The sequence below is a fragment of the Alligator sinensis genome, unplaced genomic scaffold (assembly GCF_000455745.1).
Source record: "Alligator sinensis unplaced genomic scaffold, ASM45574v1 scaffold796_1, whole genome shotgun sequence".
Classification (NCBI taxonomy): Eukaryota; Metazoa; Chordata; order Crocodylia; family Alligatoridae; genus Alligator; species Alligator sinensis.
The window spans coordinates 1,736,885-1,752,676 of NW_005842141.1; the positions used below are offsets into that span (position 1 = coordinate 1,736,885).

The window sequence follows — 15,792 nt, forward strand, 5'->3', positions numbered from 1 at the left end:
AGGGCACCTCCGGAGCCCGCCCACCCCGCTCCTGCCTGGCCCCGGCCCCGGCCCCGCCCCCGCCCGGAGCCGCAGTCCGACCCTTCCCTGTGTGCCGTCAGTCCTGTCGCCGCACCCCGCGGCTGCCGTTAGCCTCTCCCATCGCTGCTGGGCCGTCGCGGCGATGGCATCGCCCTTCACAGCTACGGCATCGCCTTCCTACTGTTAAACCGCTGCCGCTTCCCCCCGGTGGACGAGTGTGGTAACCCCTGGCTTTCCCTCTGCAGAGCCCGCCCTGCCAGTGGGTTAGTTTAAGTAGGGCCAGGTCGCCATCTCCCATGCCAGGCATTTAGGGAAGCCTGGCCTTGATGAGCCCTGGTAACCTGCCAGCCTCTGCCGCCTCATCCTCTGGGATGAGTTAGGATCATGGTGCTTGGGCTTTGGGTCACTTGGGTGTTGTTTAGTGCCATGGGCAGTGCAGTTTCTGCCGGCCACAGCAGATGGTCAGTGATACCTTTTTGATTCCCTGCCCCCCTTCCCTCTCGCCTTTCCATTATACCCTCAGTGGCCACGTCTACATGAGATGTGAACCGCACAGTAGCAAGTTACTGCTGCGCACTAGTGTCATGTGGCGCACAGCATGACGCAGCACTACTGCACAGTAGTAAAAGCCGCTTGCTGATGCTACTCGGCATTATCTCTGGTTACTGCATTCATTTAGTACTTGTGTATGCAAGTACTAAGTGACCGCACAATAACAACTGCTCCGTCGGCATCTCGTGTAGAGGTGCCCAGTGAGACCATTGCCAGCTGTAGGAGCTGAGTTAGCAAAAATCCCTACACTTGCATCCTCTCCACATGCACACATCTCCTAGATACATGGACACAAATGGTAATTGACTCAGGAGATGGGGAACAGACCAAGCCAAATAGCAGTAAACAGGAACATAATGGGAATCAATTCTACAATCCTTATTTTAAGTACCCTCACCATTTGAAGGGGCCAGTGCTCCTTAAGTCCAGAGACTTTGGGCCTGGTGAAATGGAAACTCATATGCTGAAGTAAACATAGTCTGTAGGCAAAATCGAAAAGACACAATTGCTGGTGCTTAGCATTCTATCAATCGTTTTGGGTTCATTGTGGATTCGCCAAATCCTACACGCACACATGCCCACACACCTGCTGGCATGCACACACCCTGTCCGCCTACACACCTCTCCTTGAAATCTTACATTTAAGATTTTGCTAGCATTTGACCTGCTCACAAATTGTAGGAACACTGGAAAGAAAAAGAAAACTTGGACATCATTAATAAATAAACACAGCATTAGGAAAGCCACCTCCTAGGTCAAAATTACTCATTTCTATTTCAGCTGTGTTTGTTGCTCCTCTGTAAAGAATTTCAGTCAATGCGGAAAAATAGTTAACGTGATTTAAGCTAATTTCAAGCATGAGCTTTTTTTCAGTCCTTGGAAAAGTGAATTTTTGGAAGATTACTCAAAGTCTGAAACCATTTGAAACTTTAACTCTGGGATTTGCCAATGAACAGCATTTTTTCTTCATTTGAAAAAATGTACTAAATTGAGCCCTATGCATTCAAATCCCCTTTCACAAATGTATATTTTTTACATTCCTGTCAGTGCAATTGTAAAAGATTTCCTCGTTTTGACAGCTGCCTGTAGTCTGTCTTCAGCTGAGCTGTGTAGCCTTCTCTTCAGTACAGGCGAGTTGACCGATGCCGACTTGCTTTGGCTTATTCACCTTGTTGGGCCATCTGTTCTCTTCTAATCTCAACCCCCATCCCAAGGCAGGCTGTTATAAGGTAGCAGGCTTTCTTTTTAGTCCAAGGAGGTGCTGTTTGAGAACCAAAATCCTATGTTTTTTTCTGCCATAAATATGGTATTTTGGAGAAATGAAGTGGAGTGCAGCTTACTTAAGTGAAATACAGTGTTATCTCCATTATCCTTCTAAATTTAAATGCAGTTATTTAATTTAGGAGGAGGAAGTAGCAAAAAATGTAGTTAAATAACTGATTAAACTGATGTTTCTTCTTTTTATTTCAAGACTAAATCTTTTTTGTTCATTTCAACGTAGATCATGGAAACACCTGACCCTAGTGCTGTCCACCTGAGTGAATGGCAGAAGAATTACTTTGCTATCACCTCTGGCACCTGTACACCGGGACAGAAGGCAGATGGATACCGAGCCCAGATTCTATGCATTCAGTATGCATGGGCAAACTCTGAGATCTCCCAGGTCTGTGCTGCCAACCTGTTCAAAAAATACGCAGAGAAATACTCTGCAATTATTGACTCTGACAACGGGGAAACTGGCTTGAATAACTATGCTGAGAACATTTTGACTTTGGCAAGAAGTCAGCAGAACGACAGTGACAAGTGGCAGTCTGCCCTGACAACAAGTAATGTGTTTGAATTAAAGAGTGTGCAGAAGATGATGCAGGCTGGCAAAAAGTTCCAAAGCTCTCTGATGGCACCAGCAGATGCCATGGTAGTAGTTGATAAAGAGGTCAGTGCCTCTGGTACTCCAGGTCTTCCTAAACTCACCGTGTGCAGCAATGCTAGAGAGACTGACCTCTGTGCTAGCTCATCAAAATTTATAAGCCAGGGAGCAGATATCCTTGAGTGCCCCCCATCTTTAAAATGTCTTCAAAGTGGTATGCCATCTGCGACCAGTACTACAGATATGCCTTCTACTTCCTCTGCCTGTGTAAATCATCTGTTGGATACAGGTTTCCACGCAACTCCACTATTTGGAAATAAGGAAGCAGCAAGCAGTAGTTCGTTGAAAGCCCAAGGTCACTTTGGGGGTGGACAGAACTCGTCTTTTTTTAATCAGTCTTCTCTTGCTGCTGAATTTGGAAAACTAGGAAAAAGGAAAGCATTTTATAGCTCCAGTGATGCAAGCAGCAGTATGTCTTCCAGCCTTGCTCCATGCAAACCCACCAGTAATACAGAAGCCAAGAATTTTCATGGGAGTGGAAATAAAAATGAAGAGAGCAATGTAACAGGTTTTAAAACAGCAAAAGAACAGCTATGGGAAGTTCAGCAAAAGAAATATCAAAGCAAGCCCCAGTGTGCACCAGTCTCATCATACGGTGGTTTAAAAAAATCTTTGGGTGCTAGAAGGTCTCGGGGTCCATTTGGAAAGTTTGTTCCTCCAGTACCAAAACAAGATGGGAGTGAAAAAGGAGGCACACAGGGCAGACCGTATGGGACTGTACCAATAGAGCCCTCATTCCTTGTGGATGAACGTTTAAAGAACATAGAACCAAAAATGATTGAACTTATCATGAATGAGATCATGGATCACGGGCCTCCAGTAAACTGGGATGACATTGCTGGAGTGGAATTTGCAAAAGCCACCATAAAGGAGATAGTGGTATGGCCTATGCTGAGACCAGATATCTTTACAGGGTTACGGGGTCCTCCTAAAGGAATACTGCTCTTTGGACCCCCTGGGACAGGCAAGACTCTTATAGGCAAGTGCATTGCATGTCAGTCTGGGGCTACTTTTTTCAGCATCAGTGCTTCTTCCCTGACCTCCAAGTGGGTGGGTGAGGGAGAAAAGATGGTTCGTGCCCTCTTTACTGTGGCACGATGTCAGCAACCAGCTGTGATTTTCATTGATGAAATTGATTCTCTTTTGTCCCAACGTGGAGATGGGGAGCATGAATCTTCTAGAAGAATAAAAACTGAATTTTTAGTTCAGTTAGATGGAGCTGCAACTTCCTCTGAAGACCGCATTCTAGTGGTGGGAGCAACAAATCGCCCCCAGGAAATTGACGAGGCTGCCCGTAGAAGACTAGTAAAGAGACTTTACATCCCTCTTCCAGAGGCTTCAGCTAGGAAGCAGATTGTAACTTGCCTAATGTCAAAGGAGCATTGCAGTCTAAGTGAAGAGGAAATTGAGCTCATAGTTAAAAAGTCTGATGGGTTTTCTGGAGCAGACATGACTCAGCTCTGTCGAGAAGCCTCTCTAGGTCCAATCCGCAGTCTTCAGTCTATGGACATTGCAACCATCACACCTGAACAAGTACGGCCGATTGTGTTTCTTGATTTTGATAGTGCTTTCAAAACTGTGCGACCCAGCGTGTCCTCGAAGGATCTGGAATTGTATGAGAACTGGAACCAAACTTTTGGCTGTGGCAGATAACTGCATCTGAATTATGTGGAATTTTCTTTCACACCCAGTCCTCCCCTCTTTATCTGCCTCCTCCCCACTCAGTGTCACACACACACACACACCTTAGGGTCAGTGGTAACAGTGTTTCCATTTATTTTGTTTCTAGCAATCTTTGTAATAAAGGTCTTTTTAAAAAATGCAAAATCTGTTACTGGATCGTATGCTGCTTTCTTCCCCATAGCAATTAATGTGAAGTGCACTGTAGTGAAGGGAGCTTACTCAAAGCTCTCAAACCACTTAACTTCCACAATGGTTTGGCAAAACAACATCTTGGCACCAGCTGGCTGAAAGCCCCCACAAAGCAAAACTCCAACATTTATTTCTTTGTTCCATTCAACATTTTTTTGCAGTTCAATCTGAATCTAAAATACTGAACTTCAAATGCTTCAGCAGAGTCCAGAGGAGAGTCACGCGCATGATCAGAGGGCAGGAGAACAGGCCTTATGATGAGAGGCTGAGAACTATGAGATTCTTCAGCCTGGAAAAGCGCAGGCTGAGGGGGGACCCAGTGGATGCCTGTAAGGGGTGTACATCAGGATGTGGGGGAATACCTGTTCACCAGAGCGCCCCAAGGGATGACAAGGTCAAACAGTCACACACTCCTCCAAGACCATTTCAGACTGGACATAAGGAAGAACTTTACTGTCCAAGCCCCCAAGACCTGGAACAGAGTGCCACCAGAGGTGGTGCAAGCACCTACTCTGGATTCCTTTAAGAGACATTTGGATGTTTATCTTACTGGGATCCTTTGACCCCAGCTGACTTCCTGCCCCTTGGGCAGGGGGCTGGACTCGATGATCTCCCGAGGTCCCTTCCAGCCCTAATGTCTATGAAATCTATGAAACTTGTCACGGCAGGGTCCTATAGGAGGGCCGTGATCTCCTTAAGGCCCTCTCTCCGTGCCAATTCGGCCCAAGGGCACCCTCGATTCTCGCCTGCCGCGTCTTTGCTGTTTAGTATATGTTGGGAGGCTGCCTTATACCCTCTTGGACACGTAGACTCCTGGACCCCTCGTGGATCTTGTCCAGCACAAATGGGTGCTTCGGGGCACCCTAGCCTTATGGGCTGCGTGTGGCTCCTACCAACCCCTAATACCACGCCCCAAGCCTTGCAGATGTGATAGACGTTGGTGTGTCTCTCTATACGTACACTGCCCCCTTCTCTGGGGCCTTCTCTAGTGCTGCCCCCTTTCCTGGGGCCTTCTCTCACCAGGCGCTCCCCTCTTCGGGGCTCGCCGTGCCCACCTTAGGCTTCCTAAAATGCTGCCCACTTCTCTGGGGCCTTTTCTAGCGCTGCCCCTCTTCTCTGGGGCCTCCTCTAAAAGTGTTGTCCCACTCAGGGACCCTTGCCCACTTTGGGACTCTATATTGAGCCTCCGGTCTTTCAGGCCCACCGCGCTGCTTCCCCTTTTCCGGGACACTGTACTGCTATCCCCTTTTCCCGGGGACCACCGCAGCACCCTGTCCTTCTCTTGGGCGCGCCGTGCTGCTAATCCCTTTTCCTGGGGTCCACCGCAGCACCCTGCCCTTCTCTTGGGTTTTCTGCAGTGCTAGTCTGTTACCGGGCTCGTCATGCCCCTCTCGGGCTTCTCACATATTGCCCCTCTTGGGCTTCTCACATATTGCCCCTCTCGGGCTCGTTGTGCCCACCTTGGGCTTCTTAATAGTGCCGCCTCCTCTCTGGGGCTCACTGTGCCCACGCTGGGCTTCTCTAAAGTGCACTCCCCCTTCCTGGGGCTCGCCACACCCACGCTCGGGCTTCCTAGTAGTGCCCCCTCCTGGGGCTCGTCGTGCCCACTCTGGGGCTTCTCAAAATGCCCCTCTCTGGGGCTGGGGGCTACGCACCCCGTAAATTGCGCCCTTACTGGCGCCGGGGTCCTCACACTCCCTTGTGAGTCCCCGATGAGGCCTCCTCCAACCCCTTATAGCCTCACCCAAACCACCGGTGTAATACACAACAACACAAACATAAACTTGAGCCTCCTGGCTATAACTCAACTCAAAGCCGCCTGGCTATAACTTAACATTGCTCAACTCTGATCGAGCTGTACTTGCTGTTAGGCTTCTCTCCTCATCCTAACTCCAGGAGCTCCTGCCCCTCTGGCTGCTGGCAGGGAACTCCTAGCCTGGCCTCAGCCCTGGGCTTTACTTCTGGCCAGCTGATTCTTATTAGTTGCCCCGGCAACTCGCAGCTGTGCTCATTATGTTCTGCCAGGGCTCTCTCCCTGACAGTTTCTCCTCTCTAGGAGCAGGCGCACCGAGGGGCGCCGCGACAAACTGTATAAATGGTCATTTGTGGTGACCATAAGTAGCTTTCAGCTGCATTTAAAAGTTACAGTGTTTTCTCAGGTATCCAGGTTGTAGCTGTATTGGTCTAGGTAGAGGCAAAAGGCATCAGGACTTGTGGTAGAGGTGATATTTTTTATTAGACCAGCTAGATTTTTGCAAAAGTGTTTTCTCACAGCTTTTAAACAGATGTAGTAGTTTGGACCCTTAACCCATGCAGAACTAATGTAAAGTCAGCAGGACACTACATGTGTAGGGATCCATATAAACATGTCATTTTTGGACCAGATTCTAACAATTTGTTTATGAAATTATACTCTATGGTTATTAAACTCAAAGGAGACATTCTACTCATGTTTTGGGATGCTTACTTTGTTTCTACCTCTGCTGTCCCTCAGTAAAACACTGAGCAAAATTTTCAAAAAACTTTGAGAAACATTAATTGAAGATGGTTTCTCTGGAACATTTTTCTTGTGTCCCCTGTGGTAGGAAACATTTAATTCCCTGCTATCTTATTTAACGATTTTCATTATCTCTGTCAGCTCTTTTTGTTTAAGTGTAAAAAACAGAGTCTTTAAAAAGAAACAGCTTTAAAAATGGCTTTTGCTTCAATATGCATGCTAGTAGAAATTTTCTACATGTACATAAATTACTGGTGAACCTTGAGTAAAGTGTTAAAGTAGTGGTCGCCAACCAGTGGATCTTGATCCACCGGTAGATCTTGGACCCTCTTGTGGTAGATCTCGGAGGCTCTTGGAGTCGATCTGAGGCTGGGATGGGGGGTGTGTGTGTGCATGCACAAACATGCCTCAGCCTGTTGAGCCCCAGCTCAAGTCTGGGATCGTGCCCGGTATGCAAAGGCCAATAAAGATACCAGGGGTGAAAGTATAAAGAAGGTTTATTGCTAGCAATAAAAGGTGCGAGCAGAATAATTTCACGTAACAAGCACACCAGATCACTACCACTAAGCATCTTTTATACAGGAGTTTTCAAGTTCTCACCAGCGTATTTGTTTGCTGATTGGTTGTAAGGAGTGACGCAAGAAGTTCTTTACTGAGCATGTCTCTATACCTGTGTTTTAGCTATGTATCTCATTTACATACATGTATGTTTCATTAGCATACTTTTTCCCCACCTAGGGGCGTGATTTTTAGTATTTTAATGAGCCCTTTTAACCCAGTTCCCTGTTTTTTCCTTTTTGTTTTCAAGCCCCCTTTATCTCAGACTGTCTCCTCCTTATCATTGCAGATGGGCATTCATCACATAACATTCTGTTTGCTTTGTCTTGGGTAGTGTTTTCTAGGCCACTCCTTACAAGCCCAGCAGGTCACTCTGTGGGGGAGGGAAGGGGCGGGGGCTAGATGGAGACCCCCCATGGTGAGGAACAGTGCCGCAGCGGTAAGTTGAGTGGGGCCCTTGCTGGGTGGGTCTTGCCTGCTGGGGAGGTGTGCCCCCAAATAATTTTTTCTCCCTCTGCCTCAGTCTGCGCCTCCTCCTTTGTTCCCCGCATACTTACATGCTTGCGGGGTGGTGAGGTGCCAGCAGCACACAGTAGAGCTTGGGTTGCTTTTAAATGCCAAAGGTGATCCACTTAAAAAATGTTGGAGACCACTGTTAAAGCAAGGGCTGGCAATGTTTTTGGCCAGAGTGCCAAAAACACCCCAACTTCAACCCATGTCTCAACTTAGCGTGCCAGGGGCAGATGACAGTGGAGCTGTGAGGGATGTGATCCTTGTTGCTGGCGGTGGGTATATATGAGCCTCTGAGCAGACAGTGGAAGAGGCCAGGGTTACGCTGCTCTGGCCCCTTCCCTGCTGTGCACCTCGAGGCCGCAGAGCCTGGGCTGCTTGCAGCAGGTGCTGGACAGACTGCAAACAGCTACACTGAGGTCTGGAGCCCCAGCCCAGCTCCATGGCTGGTGGCAGCTGCATATGTGCCTTGGGGCACGGCAGGGAAGAGGCTGGGGCAACCAACACCAAACTAGGTAGGGACTCTGCAGACCTCGGTGCAGTGGCTTGCAGCCTTCTGGCCCCCTGCCACCACCAGCCTGGGCTCTGGGCAGGCCACTGCCACCTGCCATGGAGCCAGGGCTGCTCACAGCAGGCAGCAGAAACGCTGCAAACAGCTGCATTGAGATCTACAAAGCCCCGGCCTGGCAGCACTTCCAGGCAGACAGTAGGGGAGGGGCCAGGGTTGCAATGAGTTTTTTAAAGATCATTATTGTTCAAACAGTGCAACAAAAACATTATATTATGTAAGATTATATCTTTTGCAGGTGAGTGCAAAGCGTAGCATTCTACGACCTGTTTATAAATTTTAGCTGTTTTAAAAATGCAGTTTAGTAGATCAGTAAATATATGTTTGATAAATATAAATCAAAATTGATATCTGTTGTAACAAAATGCAGTCACCTGTTAAATTTTGGATGGAGGATAGCAGAATTTTTCCTGCAGATCCATCTTGTCTCTTTTTTTTCTATTCTAAATAAAAGAAATGAGAGATAGAGAGAGGTCTTAAACAGGTAGATTTTCTTTTACTTTAAAAATAAATGTACATTTCCCTCAGTGATGCTGTACTGGAACTCATTTTTTTACCCTAACCATGGAGCTGTCTTTGTGATTAAATGTTCAACAGTGGGCAGAGGTGAACAAAAATTTAATGTATAGATTAGAAATCTGTCCCATGGTAAATGCTCTATTATAGAATTTTTCAAATATTTCATACTGAGAACTGCATGGAAAAGTAACATAGGAACATATTTAGTACATATTTAACTGTCTTTTAATTAAGTTTTAATAGTGGAGATGAGGAATAGCCTTTTCTGAATTATTAATTTAATGCTTCTCTTGCTTGTATGCTTTTAACAAAGCATTTGGAAAGATGAGGAACCACTTGTTAGCTCTGGTTTGCAAAGGTTCTATAGTTTTGAAGAAAAAGGGAGCACAATTTACAGATTTGTCCATTAACCTGTGTGTTAACTTGTTAAACATAACATAAATTTGATTTTTTTTTTATATTATTGATTCTTTGTATATATGTTGTGTAACCATGAACCCTATTCCTAGAAGGCAGTTAGCACCAAAATTGTAATGCTTCTAGGGTACTTTATCAATGTATTTTGTGTTATGGTTTGCATAACAAAAGAGTTATTTAGGTTTTGATGTACTTTGGAATATGTTGAGTGGAAACTGGTCTGTTGAATAGAAGAGACTACTGTACTAATTGCAAGACATGAACAGGACATTTATGATTTTGTGCAGAATGAGATAAGGGGACACTGAAAAAGGCAGTTGAGCTTTCTAGCTTTTGAGGATGTACAAAGAGTGGTATTAAAAAAATGTGCACAAGCATTTATGAACAGTAAACAAATAGGTTACAAATACTAAATCGGGTTAGTCCATCACTGTTCTGTGTTCCACACAACTCACCTGTTCTGCAGGGTGAACTTTATCTTATTGCTTGGCTATAGGTTTTACCGATTTTATGAACTAATTGAATACAGTTGGTTTGGGCTCTCAGGACTTTCGTAAGAACAAGGAATCAACATGTCATTTTGAATGCTTTCTAAAAAATGTATATTTTTTCTGAAACTACATGCAACCAAGTCTAAGATTCTAACTTACACAAAATATAAATGTTCTATTACCTAGCATGGACTTTCTTAACTCTTTCTTCTAGAAAAGTTATATAAAGCAGCAGAGGCTGTATGGTTTGTAGTTTGTCTTTTTTATTTTGTGGAACAGCTGTGTAAATGACTTCATAAAACTTTCATTGTTGCTTTGTATGCATACTAGACATGACCTGCATAGGTCCAGTCTGGGTTTTGTCCTTTTTAGTGGGGAGATAAGAAATGCATTTGCATATTATGTTTTTATTTAACTATCTGTTTTACATGTACTTCATGCTTTAGAAGATGTCAGAATTTTTTTTTTAATTTAACATTTCTTAACTAGCTAAGAGAAGTTGCAAAGGGCATAAAAGACTTTATAGTATTCAGCAGTGGTCAGCTAACATTGTTCATTCTTCAGTTTCTGAAAATTAATTCAAGATTTGCAAAGAACATATTATGGAACCATGACTTGAACCTACTTTATTTGTGAAAACTCACTTTACCACAGTGTCAGCCAGAGAAGGATGGGGGTGGGGAGGGGCAAGTTGAGAAGACTGTTGCAATACAAACATCTGCCAATTGTTTCCTGTATGGTATTTGATTCACTGGAAGGGTCAACAGGAGAGCAGTATAGTTGTGCTACTGTAAATTCATCTCATGTTAAAGAAGGGGTCTATTGCAAACCAGATTTTGTTGCTGTGTCCTTTTTGTCCTAGAGAAGGGTTCAGATCTTCAGAATAGGTCATGTAGAGCATACCTGCTTGTATGTGTAGTGCATACCTTGGAGAACTTCATACTTTCTATGGGAGTTAGCAAAATGTCTGTCCTGTTTTGTCTTGGAGCTGCTGGTCCCTTCCAAATTGTTCATGTGATTGATGACCACTTCATGTTGGTTTATCTGAAGGTAGAGTCACTTGAGTCAGGCATGCATGAGACTTTCATTTGGGCTGTGCTTTGAGAAAAGAACAATATAGTGGCCACATCTACACAAGCCACTGAATGCACACTTATTACTGCACAGTCATTTAGTACTTGCATACACAAGTACAGGCAGTCCTCGACTTACAACGTTTCACACTTACAATGTTTATAAATTGACACCCTGTTTCAACTTTATGACGTCAATTTCGACTTACAACGCTTGATCCAGTGCGACACCACACCAGTGAACAAGTTTGCAGCATCGCTCATCTCCCTGGAGAACATCTGTCCAAACTTCCTTGGACACTTTCTTTAAGAAAGCAGACAAGACTCCAGAAAAACCTGCAGCCAAGACTCCTGAGAAGACTCAAGCCAAGAACCCTTCAAAAGGTCCAACCAAGAGCCTTTCAAAAAGTCCAGCAAAGCCACCTCAAAGAAGTCCTTCCAAATCAATATGATTGCTATTTACAATATAAATACATTAATGTAACTATATTACTCATCTATAATTGATTGAGTACAAAATTCTGGGGTATTTTTGGTGAAAATAGGGTATTGGGCCTTGGTTCAGGAACCAATCCCCCATTTATAACCTCGTTTCTTATGAGAAAATTGGTTCCGAGTTACAACGTTTCAACTTAAGACACAGTTTTCAGGAACCAATTGTGTGGTAAGTCCGAGGATTGCCTGTACTAAATGACTGCATAGTAACCAGAGTTACTGTGCAGTAGCATTGCTAAGTGGCTTTTAGATGACACTGACTGCGCAGTAGTTCATTACTACTGTGCAGTAGCATCACATCACACTTTATACCATGCAATGCTAGTGCGCAGTAGTAATGAGCTACTGCGCAGTCAGCGTCTCATGTAGACACGGCCAGTGACTGTTACCTCCCCCAGTTTGACGCGGGACTCAGCCTTTTGAAAGCCTATTGTCCAGCTCATTGGACCTAACCAGACCAACCTAGCTGCATGCTGTTTGCTCTGGTTAATGGTGTGTCATAGTTGTTTTTCCCTGCTCCTAAATACAGTAATGGGTAAATAGCTTTGGAGTTGAGGAAATCTTCATTTTTTCCCAATCCTTTTCAATGGGATTTTCATAGACTTCATAGACATTAGGGGCTGGAAGGGACCTCATGAGATCATCGAATCCAGCCTCCCTGCCAGAGGCAAGAAGTCTGCAGGGATCAGATGATCCCAGCAAGATAAACTCCAAATGCCTTTTGAATGAGTCCAGAGTAGGTGCTTGTACCACCTCTGGGGGGAGTCTGTTCCAGACCCTGGACACTCGGACTGTAAAGAAGGTTTTCCTTATGTCTAGTCTAAACCAGCCTTCCAGGAGTTTGTGGCCATTAGGCCTTCTTATCCCTTGGTGGGCCCTGGTGAACAACTGTTCTCCCAGGTCTTGATGTACCCCCCCTTATAAACTTGCAGGCTGCAACCAAGTCACCCCAGAGCCTTCTGTTCTCCTGGCTGAAGAGCCCCATGTCCCTCAGCCTCTTCTCGTAAGGCTTACTCTTTTGGCCTTTGATCATACAGGTGGCTCTCCTTTGGACGCTCTCAAGCTTATCCAATTTTTAGGGTTCTGAGATTCTGCTGGACTCTGTTGCTGGTCACCTTTTGGAACTGGACAAAGAGTAAGCATCTCTGCTGATTCTTTTAGTACTAACTATTGGCTCTTTGATGTTTTACAAAACGACTTGTTTTGCAGACCTTTTTTGGCACAGATGGAATTGTAAGGGAGTGACTCCATTCTTTTCTGCCTGGGTCTGAATGGTAGTTGCTCACCTGTCCTGAATGCTCTTTTCTGGTATGCTGCTAGAGTCTGTTCTGCTGCTTCTGCCTATTCTGCTCATGGAGGAGGAGACTATTTTTTAAAAGTGTAACTAACTATATGATGATACAATAGACTGTTCTGTGCTGTGACCTGGCAAGTGGACTTAGGCTGGAAAGGAGTATAGAAGAAACTGGTTGCCCTAGTCTGTCTGTGCTTCATTTTCAGCCCAGGTTTTAAGTTTTTGAGTGAAAAAGACTGACTTCTTCCTTCTCTTGTGTTTGTAGACCATTGGTCATCAACCAGTGGATCTTGATCCACCAATACATCTCAGAGCCTCTTGGAGTTGATCCAAGGCTGGGGTGGGGGGCTGAGTGCCTGTGTGCATGCACGTGCAGGCCCCAGCCCAGCAGGTCAGTCCATGGGGGAGGGAAGGGGCAGGGGCTAGATTGAGGTCCCCGTAGTGAGGGACAGTGCCGCAGAGGTAGGGGCAGGGGTAAATTGAGTAGGGCCTCGGCTGCATGGAACTTACCTGCTGGGGAGGCATGCCCCCAAATAATGTTTTCTCCCTCTGCCTCAGTCTGCCCCCCTTTCCTTCCTGCAGACTTACCTGCTGGGCGGGGGCAAGAGGGGGCGGCGGCAGCACACAGTAGATCTTGGGTTGCTTTTAAATGGCAAACGTGATCTACTTAAAAAAGGTTGGAGACCACTATTGTAGACAGTAACACTATGTTAAAAAGTTTAGCCTTGTAGAATTTGAATATCTGAAGTTAGTAAATGAAAAATATAAACAAATGTAGAGGAAAAATCATCAGATGTGCTCAGTGAGCTAGGCAGAATACAGGTAAGGTATAAATTCTGGATAACCCTTTCTTCATACAAAGTCTTTATACCCAGATTAGATAGGCCATCCCTAACAACCACTTAAAAATAATCCTGCTACAATCTGCGCCCTTAGCAGGGCCACCTGGTTTCAGAGTAGCACCAGCTGCAAGGGCAGGCTTACTGGGTACAAAGCAAGATGGGCCTAGTATGTAATTCCAGGCCCTTCATTTGGGCTTTGGCTGCGCAACACTTCATAATCTGCAGCAGCTATACCTGTTCCCCTTCCATCTGGCTATTTTGTGCTTCACTACTACTTACTCTGCTTGAGTGTCCTGGATTCTCTAGCAACTAAATTCTGGCACTGCCTAGTCTGTGGAAATGGATCTTGCTCGTTGACCAAGACTTGGGCCTGGTTCTGACTCAATTTATGTAGCCTCAACCTCTACTTTGGATCCTCCCCTGGCTCAGACGCTTGTCTACCCCCACATTCCTCAAGATTGCCTATATTACCCTGTCCTTACAGTTTGAGCTGCCCATAAGAAGGATCCTTTCCCATCATTCCTAGGGAAAACATTTGATTACCCTATTTGGACTCCTCCAAGACCCTCTTTACCATGGAGGATTTAATGGCCAGCCTTGCAGAACCTGCAGGCTTAAGTAGGGACTATGTGGTCACAGAACGCAGCCCCGATAGCCCAAGATGTAGCAGGAGGAAAAATGTGGCCCTGTGGGCACAGAAGGCACAAACTGCTCCTACTGCTGTGCCTTTAATATCTGCTCCTCAATGTCCCCCCGAACCCAAAGAACCCTTTCCAGATTGATATGAGTATTCAGGGAAGTGAAAGGGTTTGTTAAATCAGTGCCACCTCCTGTTCTTTCTGTGCCCTCAGATCTAACCCATGGACAGAGTCATAGTAGGCCTGATAATTAGCCTTCTGACAGGCAATGCCCTTGCTTGGGCTTCCACCAAAGTTGCCAACCCAATAATTTATTTTTGCTAACAATCTTCATACTTTTTACTGAAAAGCAAACATTTTTTACTGACATACTTGTACTGATTTGTGTTTCACATAAGGTAAATGTAACTCTTCTTCCAGGCTGTGCCCTGCTGCCAGGCCCTTGTAAGAAAGGCTTGGTTCAAATTTAGGGATTTAACATCAAGCATAGTAAAAAAAGTAAAAAAGTTTGGTTGTTGGTAAAATGCTTCCACTAAAAAACAAAGTTTTCTTGGGGTGGCAACACTGCTAGACTACAGCTGTGGTTTTACATCATGTTGCGTCCCGCCCTCCCCACCCCCTAGGGGTCCCCTACTCGCCCTCATGGCCTGATGCCCCAATTGAACCCTACACAATGCTGCTCCCTTGAGCTCACCCACTAGTTCCTCTGGCCCCTCTCCCCATTTTCCAGCACAGTCCCCCAAAGAAGCCTACCTGCACCCCAGAGTATTACAGAACTGGACACAGCAACAGCAGCTGCAGCACATGACTGAAGGGGAAGGATTCTACAAAGCCCAGAGAGAAAGCTCCTTACAGGGTGTTGCTCTCCTTCTTGGACACCAGGTGGTGCTGCTCTGCTTTAATCAAGCTCCAGCTGTCCAGCTTCTTTCCAAGAGCCAGCTTCACTCAAGCAGATTGGCAGCTTCATGTTTTTATGGGTGGCTAAAATTTATTCATAGACTTTACAGATACACATTTTTACCCTGTTTTTTTTAGAGTCAGTAAATTTATGGACAGTTGCCAAGCCTGGCTTTCACACTTTTGGAAGGCTCCAACTCCTTTTGGACAACCTAGAGATGGTCACTGAGGCCAGGGCAGTACTATATGGTGACCCCTTTGGGTATGGGCAGGGAAGATTACCCTGCAGGCTTCAGGGTTCTGAATCTGTGATCCATTATGCAACAGAAGTTTGCCCTCTGACAGCTGATGTTCAGTGAATTGAGGCTGCCCAGCTCTTCTATTTCCATCGGGTATAAAGCGATGACCTGGCCAGGATTGTAGGGAGTAACTAGAAACAACAACCACAAATTGACAGAAAGCAGGTTTAAAGTAGACATTAGGAGGAACTTCTTTATGGTAAGGGTTACCAGAATCTGGAATGGGCTTCCAAGGGAGGTGGTGCTCTCCCCTGCCTTGAGGGTCTTTAAGAAGAGGCTGGACAAACACCTGGCTGGGGGCATCTGACCCCACCACTCTTTC

General features: G+C 45.6%; 1 protein-coding gene across 4 annotated transcripts in view; it reads left to right on the forward strand.

Annotated features, from left to right (window-relative positions):
- The window catches only part of DDC (dopa decarboxylase), a 107,039-nt gene extending 102,722 nt beyond the window's left edge, over window positions 1-4,317 (forward strand). For all 4 annotated transcript variants that reach the window (XM_025206122.1, XM_025206120.1, XM_006025331.2 and 1 more), the window contains one exon: window positions 2,075-4,317. In XM_025206122.1, the coding sequence (XP_025061907.1) occupies window positions 2,075-4,153 (2,079 nt within the window). In that variant the 3' untranslated portion in view covers window positions 4,154-4,317. The remainder of the gene's footprint in view (window positions 1-2,074) is intronic.
- The last annotated feature ends 11,475 nt before the right edge of the window (window positions 4,318-15,792 follow it).